Source organism: Cottoperca gobio, chromosome 10 (genome assembly GCF_900634415.1).
Source record: "Cottoperca gobio chromosome 10, fCotGob3.1, whole genome shotgun sequence".
NCBI classification, from domain to species: domain Eukaryota; kingdom Metazoa; phylum Chordata; class Actinopteri; order Perciformes; family Bovichtidae; genus Cottoperca; species Cottoperca gobio.
In genome coordinates this window covers 3,553,451-3,564,360 of record NC_041364.1, presented here as the reverse complement: position 1 = coordinate 3,564,360, position 10,910 = coordinate 3,553,451, and the positions used below count along the sequence as shown (strand labels likewise).

At 43.0% G+C, this 10,910-nt stretch overlaps 1 protein-coding gene and 1 long non-coding RNA gene across 27 annotated transcripts in view; one reads left to right on the top strand and one right to left on the bottom strand.

The window, feature by feature from the left end:
* Positions 1–725: 725 nt before the first annotated feature.
* Positions 726–10,910, bottom strand: part of LOC115014488 (uncharacterized) — a 55,299-nt gene continuing 45,114 nt past the window's right edge. Inside the window, exon 5 of the long non-coding RNA XR_003832916.1 lies at positions 726–2,018. This is a non-coding gene — a long non-coding RNA (uncharacterized LOC115014488). The remainder of the gene's footprint in view (positions 2,019–10,910) is intronic.
* prom1a (prominin 1a) overlaps positions 2,535–10,910 on the top strand; it is a 68,746-nt gene continuing 60,370 nt past the window's right edge. For 22 of the 26 annotated variants that reach the window (XM_029441370.1, XM_029441371.1, XM_029441366.1 and 19 more), the window contains exon 1: positions 2,535–3,032. In XM_029441370.1, coding sequence (XP_029297230.1) covers positions 2,804–3,032 — 229 coding nt within the window. In that variant the 5' untranslated portion in view covers positions 2,535–2,803. The remainder of the gene's footprint in view (positions 3,033–10,910) is intronic. The other 4 variants (XM_029441374.1, XM_029441368.1, XM_029441364.1 and 1 more) reach the window with 1 other exon arrangement.

Sequence of the window (10,910 nt, the reverse complement as noted above, 5' to 3'; positions counted from 1 at the left end):
TTAGAAGATGTGTCAAGTCTTTGTTTAGGATTTATTTGGTTAATTTTGAGCCTCAGACTTTGTGCAGTTTGAGTCAGCTTCCTGATTTCGAGTCAGGATGTGACAAACCTCCCACGGATGTGAAACTACGACTGAAGCTTCAGCACATTGAATTCACTTCCCCAGCTGCAGTTTCTGGGATTACCGGTAGTCATTTGTCTGGATTACAGAGTTCTTATTCACAAAAATACAAATAAGTGGACATTAAATTGGGACTAAATGAATCTACATTTCCTGCTTTTGTAAGAATACCAAATACAGGGTTCTAGCTCATGACGCTGATAACAGGAGAGCTTTTTTACTGCCAGTTACGCCATAGATGAGCTCACCTGTCCTGAGGCCCGAGCCACTCAGTATCTGCTGAGAAGTTAAGGTCAGGCAGAGTAAATCTGCAGCAGACATTCTTAGTGGGCTAATCTCTTCAGCTTCAGCTCAGCTAACAGGAAGTATGACTATGAGTAGTAGTAGTGCTTGGAAAGAGTCCAGCACGTCTGACAGACTTTGAGGATGAGCTTAGAGAGATCTTCAAAAAGAAAACGAATTGATGCCGCAAAAGAGGCGACGTGAAGTAAATGTCAAGCAGGACGACAGATATCAGCATCATACACAGGAACTAATTAGGAAATTAATTAATCCCTTAAATGCAGAACACTTTTTAAAGCAATGTGAGGAGAGAGCACTGGCAATATCTGATTTTGCATTTTAATTTTTTACATAGCGACAGAGGAAGTCCTGGTAACACTTTGACAGCCCATGAGTTACTGTGTAATTGTGTTGTATAAATTAGGCTCCAATGAAAGGCTTACAGGCTACTAATACAGATACAGAAGAAGAAAACAAGACGATGGGGAACAAGGGCGTAATAATGATACTCTGTTATTAAATACTGGTTACCTTTGGGGTACAGAACAAAAGCTTATTATAACTGTACATAATTACTTGGTAGGTTTAGCAGATTATCAATTTTGTTAACACCAATTTTCCAAAAACTTCAGTTGTGTTTTCTATTACTGTACCTCAAAAGTAACAAGTATTTACATAAATACAGTTCCTCCTCTTACCTGTAGCCTACTGCTATAAAGGAAATCTAGATTGTTTTGGTGTGAGTTGGCGGAGGGATTTCCTTTCTACCAAACTTCACCCGCAAACCGTATCACCACAGAAGGAAACGTGCATCTCCTCTTGGACATGAGGCTCTCCTGAAGCTAGATAATGTTACAGCTCAGCCAAGGAGGACACCGTTAATGTTTACATCTCACGCTGTCACACGCCTCTCGGCCATGAGTTGATGCACGCTTGCTTCGGCGCGGTGATACGGTTGGAGGGTGTATATCGGTAGAAAGAAAATAGTTCCTACATGAAACTGCTCACAACAAGGATCTGTGGATTATCTGCCACGTAGTTCCATTATATTGGAGATGCAGACATCTTTACATCTTACATCTTCAACACTCACACCAAAACTATCCAGATAAATAGCTCAACAGGTGTTTTTATTTTATTTATTTTGGGGTGAACTGTCCCTTTAAAGTATGTAATTTCTCCTTTCCTCTAAAATACCCAATTCTTTCTCCTTTTTTCCCCCACACAATCATGTTTTTATTGGTACCTGATACAATGAAATTAAACTGTAAATCGAAGGATGTATTATAACATTTGACCCCCCCCCCCTTTAATGTAAGTAGTGCGGGCCCCATCTGCCCCTCTGCAGGTCTAATGAGTGTGTGTGATCGGTGAATAGAAGGAGCTCACAATCACTGATCAAAGGTTTACAAACAGGAGTCCCCCTTGTCTCCAGGAGCCGAGGGCCCCCTGCACTCCGCAGAGAGGACAAGGATGTTATTGTGCGAAGAGACAGAAGCAGAGCCCACCTGATCGCTGCTCTACCAATCACATCTCCCCTCTGGGCTGCACAGCAGGTATCCTCTGTCCGCCCTCTGGGTGGAAAACAGGTCAAAGGTCGTGAAGACAGAGAGCACCTGTTGGCAGGAGAGATAGTTAGCTGAGGGCCGTGTTTCAGGAAGTGAAATACAGTAAACAATGAGAAGAACTGCAGTAATTGTTGATTATATTTCGTATTATTCATCTGAATTTGAATCCACAAAGAAATCCAAAAACTGTAGTTATATTACATTATTTGCCTCTGAATTGTTGTGGAGTAGAAATATAAAGAAGCAGGAAATGGTACTTGAGTACTTGAGTAAATATACTTAGCAACACGGTTCATCATTATTGGCCAGTAGTTCAGTAAGTGCACTTATTCCACCGCTGCATGTTTTCCTTAAATATTTCTATTGGATAATAAACACAACATGTTTCTATCCTCGGAGCTCCATCCTCCTCTCCCCAACAGGAGGAGCACTCTCCCCCGGACCAGCCCTCCCCCTCCTCCTCCCCGTACAGAAGTGACGGAGGCGCGCACCCCCCGCCCGCTCCCGCGACCCAGCTCCGTGCGCAAAGATGCTGGAGTGGAAACGACAGGCGCGCTCATCTCCGGGGGAGTGAACGCATCGCAGAGACCGCAGACGGGAGAAGATCACCCGGATAGCGTCCGTCCGTCAGACCGCGGGGAACAATGCTCACAACGAGTCTCTCCGCGGGCAGCAGGACTTAAAAAGCTGCGGGCCATCCATCCGGACACTTTTTACTCTCGCCCCTTCCCATTTGATAGGGAAGATAAGAATCCAAGCACTCATCCTCCGGCTTACAGCCCGGGTATCTGACCCCAGTTTGACGGACAGTCGAGGTTTGATATCTCAGCACGATGTGGAAGACCGGGATCCTGCTGCTGCTGTGGGTGTTTTTGGCGTCCGGCGAACTCCAACAAGAGACGGAGCCGCGCAGACTTCCACCCCCGGGAAAGTTGGATTTCGGTTATGTGCCTGCGGGAGTTTACGAGACTCTGGCCCATTACGAACCGGGACCGATAGGGATCCTGTTCCACATGGTGCACGCTTTTTTATATGTCGTGCAACCCAACGCTTTCCCACAAGGTAAGCATCCTCATCTCACAGGGCAGCAGACATGAAACCCTGCTGCCGAACGCGACGTGAAGTCACTTTTGGAAACATTAAAAGGGTCTAACTGCATTAACTTGTGATTATACAAACTGTTACAGACTATTATCTACATCTATATAGTATGTGCCACTGATACATTTCAGAGTGCATCATGTTGGTTGGTTTCGGGAACATTACGAACCCAAGATCAGCTGTATCTCAAATCGACATTGTTACTAACTCTCCACCCAGTTGTCACTTTCCACTGCGCCAAACCTCCGCGTGCACATATGTTTTAAATGAGTTCTCGTGGAAGATTGTGAACCAACAGCCCAGTTTTAACTGATGAAATCGGGTTTGTCTTCAGTGTGAAAATGTGTCCACTCGCGGATTTGTCTCCCATTTGTGCGTCACGTCGCTTCATGCCGCGCGCGTTTTGATCTGCGCGCAGAGCTGACAGCGCACATGAAGGTGGTGTTTGTGCCCGCGGGGCACTTTATGTCAGGATAATTACAATTAATGAACCTCTTGCTGACAGCGTCACGTGCTCAGTGGCCGGTTTACGCACAAATTCTGGGTGAGTGAATGTTTGTCCCAGACACCCAGAAAGCCTCAGAGCGCGTGGCCTCTACATTTAACACAATTAGAGCTGACTGCTTAACCATACACACATGAGGTGTGTGTGTTTAATTGGGTCGAGGATGCTCAAAAGATGTGGCTGCCCTCCATGCATCGCAGTCTGTGTCCATACTCTGTCAGAACATTTCGCAGATTAGCAGCTCTCTGAGTCACCTTGTTAATTGGGTAATCCCATAAAGCCCTGCACCATATGTTGTTGGCCTTTTAGCTTCCAGTTTGTCACCAGCACTCAGGGGCTCGTGGCCTAATCCTACCGAGCAGACCACTACCCAGTGGAGTGAATTCAATCATGCTGCACCTGCCAAATGATGCAGGAAATCAAGTGGAGGTAGTTGGTTCAACACAATAGTTCAGCAGACAGACGTTTTTGCATGTCTGTAGTTTGTAGTCATCTGATTAGAAAGCCGCAGAGCTTAATTCATTATTAATTTTGGGTTTATCAGAATGGCGTAGGCAAAGGCCAACTGCTTATTAATAGCAGCAGTGCATGCGTGGATATTTAGCAGGATAACTGCAGAGATCTGTCAGGTCTGGTTTGCAGCAAACCTCTGGGACTTGCAGAGCTTGTCATTTCTATAACAACATGTTACGGGAAGTCGCTCTGCGCTCAACCGTTTGTTGGGAAACATAAATAAGGAGTTACATTAAAATCTATAAGACAAGTGAAGAAAAGGATGTGCAAATAGTTTCCACTCCAGTGGTTTGTGTCTGGAGGTGGTGCACATGTCAGAGTGGAGCTCTGAGTAGGCTGGGTGGATGTGGGTGTCTCTTCACTTCAGCCTGTGGTGAACTGCAGCGTTAGCCTTCTTCCAGCAGACATTTAAAGAATGATTCACTGAATCCTCGAGGAAAAAAATGGCAAAAATAGTCCTTCTTAACAAGTGCTGTTCATCAGGCTGTAGTCAGTTGTTATTCAAAGGGACACTTTGTCAAAAAATGGCGTTTGGACTCAACAGCAACATCACTTTCGAAGTATAGTGAAAAAATACAATCTCACTGTGAGCAGATCCTCTTTTTTGTGTAGAGACAGACAGTTGTTCACAATGACATCTGGATTATTGTGATTTTAGTGCGAGGATCGTTTAGTCTGAAAAACTATCCGAAGTCCACTGACTTAAAAACTCCATTAAATGCCAGTAAATGTTCATTAAATTGGGATTACTGCGTGAAACTATGAACCGTAATGAGGCACCCTGAGGTTCAGGGCTTAGAAGGCTGAACATGAACCACAATGTTCCCGGTTCAAGTTGTTGCAGCTACTGTTTATAATAAAGGCTTTAAGTGCCACAAATACACAAGAATAAACTCTGACAAGAGGTCTTTAAGTGCGATGGACAAAACCATCAAAGATACAGAGCTTGCATGTCCATGACAGCTGAGCATCTGAACATCTGGTCAGTAACGTAAGTGGAGCTGGAGTTGGAATTGTTTTGTCCAAATATAAAGACTTTTCAAGCACCACAAACAAAAGCTCATGTTCAGTAACAGCATCAATATCTCAAAACCACCTTGACGAATACTCACACTCAAGGTAAAAGGGAGATATTGTTCCCGTCAGTATATTCGGCCTGATTTCTTGGTCTTACCCTAGAAACGACTGTGTAATTAGCGACACCCCATCATCCCATCTTCCACAATCACCGCGTGACATGTTACATTGTGAAACGTCTTTATAATCTCATGTTTGATGCAGTCGACTCGACTGACGCGTTCATTCTCTGCATCAAACCGGCTCGTAGGAGGTGTTATTAGCAAAGAAGCAACACACGTCTATCAGCGACACCCACACGAAGCAAATGAACGGTGACATATTCTCTTTTACAGTTTTCAACGGCCTTTTCTCTGCAGTGTGGAAGCCTCACCTCCCTCCCTCACACTCACCCACACACACACACACACACACACACACACCACTGCTACATGTCAATACACAGGCTGATGTGCTGGATTATAGGCTGTTTTCAGACATTAAATATATAACTTTACTGGCACCTTTCATACTAAAGGAAGTTGTTTCTGTTCTCTCTCAGGCTACATCAGGTTTGTCCCAATTATTTCACATCAAAAGATGGAGTTTAGATTTGGATCCGTCCAGTTGGATTTACAGGGAGGGAGTTGTTAGTGTTGCAGCAGGACACTTGACGATAGGTGGACACACATTTAAATTCTTCATCCACTGCTCTCCATAAACACAAAGAAAAATAAAGATGCAGCGATCGATAGGCCACAGGTCGAAACTGGCCTCATATGTACGATTTTGTTTGCCAGTCAAATATACACACGATGCGCGTGATGGTTTAACATCACGCACACCGCGGCACCGACAGTAACGAGCCAATTTCTGTCCAAAATAAGCCACGAAGGAACAACCTTAAAAACAAGGTTTTGACAACAAAGTTCATGCGACGTGGCACATGTTTGGAGAAGTTATTTAACAGTAAATGTTTTATTATAAACACACAATTGAATTTGTACGAAGAAAATCCAAATCTGCAGATCAGACTTTGGCCAAGAAAATTGCAATCGATTCATCTCTAAATAAAAACAGTACATTTAATTGTAATGAATCTAGGTGTAAGTCACCCATCACTTGAGAATAGAGGTGCATTACGCTCCTTCTGCACTTAGAATAGTATCATTTCAAGCCTGTGGGTGAGCGCGGCTTGGGAGCTGATGCCAGCAACCGTCATGCAGCAGATCCCTGTTGGATACGTTTTCTCATTAGTGTCTGAATTCCCTCTCCTCAAGAAACCACACCGACAGATAACAGAGGCCTGGTGAAAGTCTGGCATTGACTCAAGGCAAGCAACAGTTGCCAGGAAAACCCACCGGCAGCTATCGTGGCCGGCGTGTTTTATTTCACCTCGCTGGCTTAAATATGTCTCGCTGCACCTGTGCGGTTAAAATAGCTCAGGTTATACAATCTCAGGCCATGTTTGTTCTTTAACACTCATCAAAAGAGAGACCAGAGTGGGTTTCTTCCACAGCGCTGAGGCATAAAGGGACTTTGGGGTTCAGTGAAGGACTCAAAAACATGAAAGAAACTGAAGAGGAAAACTTCAAAAGATTTCTATCCAAGGACAAAGCAGAGATCGAAGCTCTTCGTGATGCGCATCAGAGATTTACTGGAATTATAAAGTAGAAGACATTGTGGTTTAATGTCTTATGTTCTGAGGAAGAAATATCGACAAAGAAAGAGGCTCTAAGGTTAAATACTGATAAATCTCAACGGCGAGGGTCAAACTTCCTTAAACTTCTCTTCCTAAATGGTTGAAAACAGCGTAATGTTTGCTCAGGTTTAACATGTAGCAAGCCTTATGTTGCTAAATATACACACACAATATCATTTAAGGTTAATGCTAACAGACGACAGTAGCACCAGCACTAGCTCCAAAAGTCACTAAATCTACAGAGAGAGTTGAGCAGACAGGCCGGTTGGCTGTCCAATCACTTCATTTTGTCCAAATGAAACGATTAGACTGACTTCTTACAGTCCTGCGACAGCCACAGAAGCCAGACTGAAAGTGAAACAGCAGCACCAGCAGCTGCTCAGTGGCCTGCAGATCAGACTGTGGTTGTACTGGGCGGCTTCCAGGTGTGAATGTGTGCAACTGTTCCTGCCAGAGAGATGGATCTCAGTGAAATAGTGTAAATCAGTGGTTCCCAGCAAACAAGCATGTTTGTTTGATTTTACAAATTGTAGTGTTAAACTCGTGTTTGATGTTATATGGTTATATTCATGCATGTTCAAAATGTCTCCTAAAAATGTAACAAATACGATCCAAAATCTCTAAACGTTTTTTATTAAACCTTATTCAAATCAAATGTGATATAATATGAAACGTATCACAAACATGACACTTGACTAAGACCGTAGTAAAAAGCTGAAAGTCACAAAGGTGTACGCCCCCGTCACACAGCGCTAACAAAAGTAGATGGAAAATGACGAGATGCCACAAACAAGCTTTGATGCTGAAGAGCAGAGTATTGTTTGAGCGACAGAGAGAGATGATGCTGAAGAGCACATCAGCTGATTGCAGAGCAGAGAAGAAATTAGCAATACAATTGTCAGGTGTTAGTAATTGTGCAGACACACACGCACACGCACACACCACTCCAGTTTGTTGTCTGGTAGCTTCATAAAGTACTCGATTTGGGGATAAAAGGCACTAAAATAATAACTTCTCCATTTACAAGCACAGCTGCTGCAGCAGTGTGTGTGTGTGTGTGTGTGTGTGTGTGTGTGTGTGTGTGTGTGTGTGTGTGTGTGTGTGTGTGTGTGTGTGTGTGTGTGTGTGTTTTATTGGCCGACTGAGCACATCCACTCAGTCAAAGAGGAACAAAGGTGAACACTGACTTGAGTCACCTGGAGATTGCAGTGAATCCGTTAACACATGCTTGAATTGATGCGTTGTTCTGGCTCCAATAGAAGTGAAGGGGAGAGCCTAATTAACTTAATACTTAAGAGCTCAACTTGTGGCCACTAAGTAAACCCCAGAATGGCTCGTTCGACCTAAAACTCGTGTGTATTAAAGAGTCCAAAACAATTACACTAATTATGAAACATGATATCATAATTGTGCTTATAATCTATTCCGAAAGCCTCTTAACATCATTAAAGCCCATTAAACTAAACAAGAACCAAATTCCAAGCATGGCAAATCACTGTCAGTGGATTAGACTGCACACAGTGCCTTTTAGCATTTTACAGCTCAAGTGATGAATGTCAAGAACTAATTGTAAAGAAAAAACTACTTCCGAATGAATCTGTTTCTGGAGTCTGGTCCTCTTTAAATAAAAACTTGGTTACATGTTCCAATAAGAGAACTTTCCATGTAGGTGAGGGGAAGGCTTTAACTCTCCAGGGCTCACTTTGACTGCACCAAAAAGCCAGAATAAAAGTCCTGGTGATGGATAACGAGTTGGGTGAGCCCGTCGGTCAGATGACTGATTAATGCTGCAGGCTCTGTTACACTACAGTACGACGGTAAAGTGATTAAAGAGAGTGTCCTTCAACTGGAAGGTCGGAGCTCGAGCCCCATGACAGCAAGCATCTGCTCTGCTCAAGTGTCCTTGAGCAACACACTGAGTTTGTTGCCGACCCGGCACTTTACCATCTCTGTGGAGGATGAGGACATCTGTACGTTGGGAGTGTTGATGAAAGAGGGAAATTAAATCATGACTCATTATTTTTCAGCCAGTTGCAAACATTTTCCTAATTAGGGATTTCTTCAGCACATCTGTGGAGATTACCATTGGATGCTGTGATGATCCCCAGTAGGGCTTACATTTGCAATCATAATGTTTAGCAGATCTGAATCATTTCTCTGTTCATAAAATCAAAAAACAAGTGGATGCCAATGACTTGCAGAAACATGTGCTGAAATGATGAGCTGGTGTCTGCTTGTTCTATTGTTCGTCATTACCAAAGACCTAATTATTCAGTATTGCAATAAAAAAATAGATGAAAATAGTTGAGAGTCGAGTACATCACAGCCCAGATCACCTTAGTGCGAAGGTGACCAGATAAAATGGTGCCGGCCTACGAGTATGTGTGCATGTCCTGCTGAGTAGGATGTTCTTGTTGGTGCAGAGGGAGCTCAGATGCTTTAAGCATGAGGGTTAAAAGGTCGGGCCAATTTCAACTGTGCATATAGAACTACTCGCATTTTGTTGGGCAGAGAGCAGTCTGCGGACAGCTCGTCGCAGATGGCATTGGCAGTTTAAGTAGACTAACAGTGCTGATACAAGAGCTCTCTGGGGGGGGGGGGGGGGAACACAAGGGGACAAAGAGAAACTCTATAACTGTTTTTCCTTTGAGGTAGTATTTTACAAGTTATAATGGTGGTAACAGAGAGCCACAATCCTGACCTGACCTCCACACCAGCGTCAGTAACTCAATCATTTATATTATTGAGCATTAGAAAAACGAATATGTTCTTGAGGTTTACAGACCATAAATTAAGCTTTAACTGCAACACATCAACACATGATATAAGAAGAAAAGCTGCAACGATTAGTCGAATAATCGATTAGTGGTTATGGAACAACATTATCATCATATTCATGTTTCTGTCTTCAAACAGGCTAAACGTGGCCAACACATTATTCATCACATTAATTATCAAAATCAATTTAGATTTTACTTTAGACTCCATCATGTCTCAAATGTTGGCTCAAAAACGGTGGTGGAAACATGACTATGCCTATCGGATGTCCACAAATCAACCTTTTCATTATTCTGTAGGATTCGATAGCTGCCCGGAGGCAAACAGCACAGACATGTCTTCAATATTTTAAACTTTAATCAGCTTCATTTAATCTGTGACTAAACCAGATCAAATGTGATCATGAGAGGATTCAGTGAAGCACAACAGGCCAGTTAATATGATGCCATCTAATTATCTAACCATCAAACCAAACAGACATTATTATTATTATTATCCTGAACATACGCTATAAACAAATGACACGCATTTATAATATATGATTATTTTTTAAGTCTAAGAAAAACATCCTTTTATAAATCAACAGATTTCGAGTTTTGCAAGATCCTGTGCCCGACCCAGTCAAACTGTAGTAACATCTGCACGACAGAAAGTGATGTATATGGTTCCCCTGTCACATGCAGTCATGTCATTGCACTGACAGTGATGGCCGTTGGCACCTGGATGCTTCAGGATACTAACAGGCACAGCCTTGCTGGCCTACAACATAATGCCAGCTGATTACCAGAGGCAATGTGTCACTCATCACAGAGGTAAGGAGGCAGGTGAATAATACGTGCAGAACTGACACAAATTTGGGAAATATTTTAGGTACATATCTGTGAGGTACGCTGAATAAAATATGAATCTTTATCCAAGAAATGCTGGCTTAATGGTCCAACGCTCATCATCGAAACAGTTACACACAATCACACTGTTGGCGGAGACCTCAACAAGTAAATCAAACAACGTCTAGTTGAAGATTGAAAAATAACGTCTGCATGAAATTTCATGAAACTCGACTGCAGATAAAGAGTGCCGTGCACTGCAAGTAAAATGGATTTCTGCAGGAGGATTACACGGTGCAGGCAATTGTGACCCTGTTGCATTGACTGTACAGAAGTTAACTGTAGATGGCGAGGAACATAGTGTTCCCGTGTGGCAGCTCGACCTCTGACATCTGAAATCAAAACTGTGGAGGCGCATTTCAACCAGGATAAGAAATAGATGCATGTTAAAAACATTA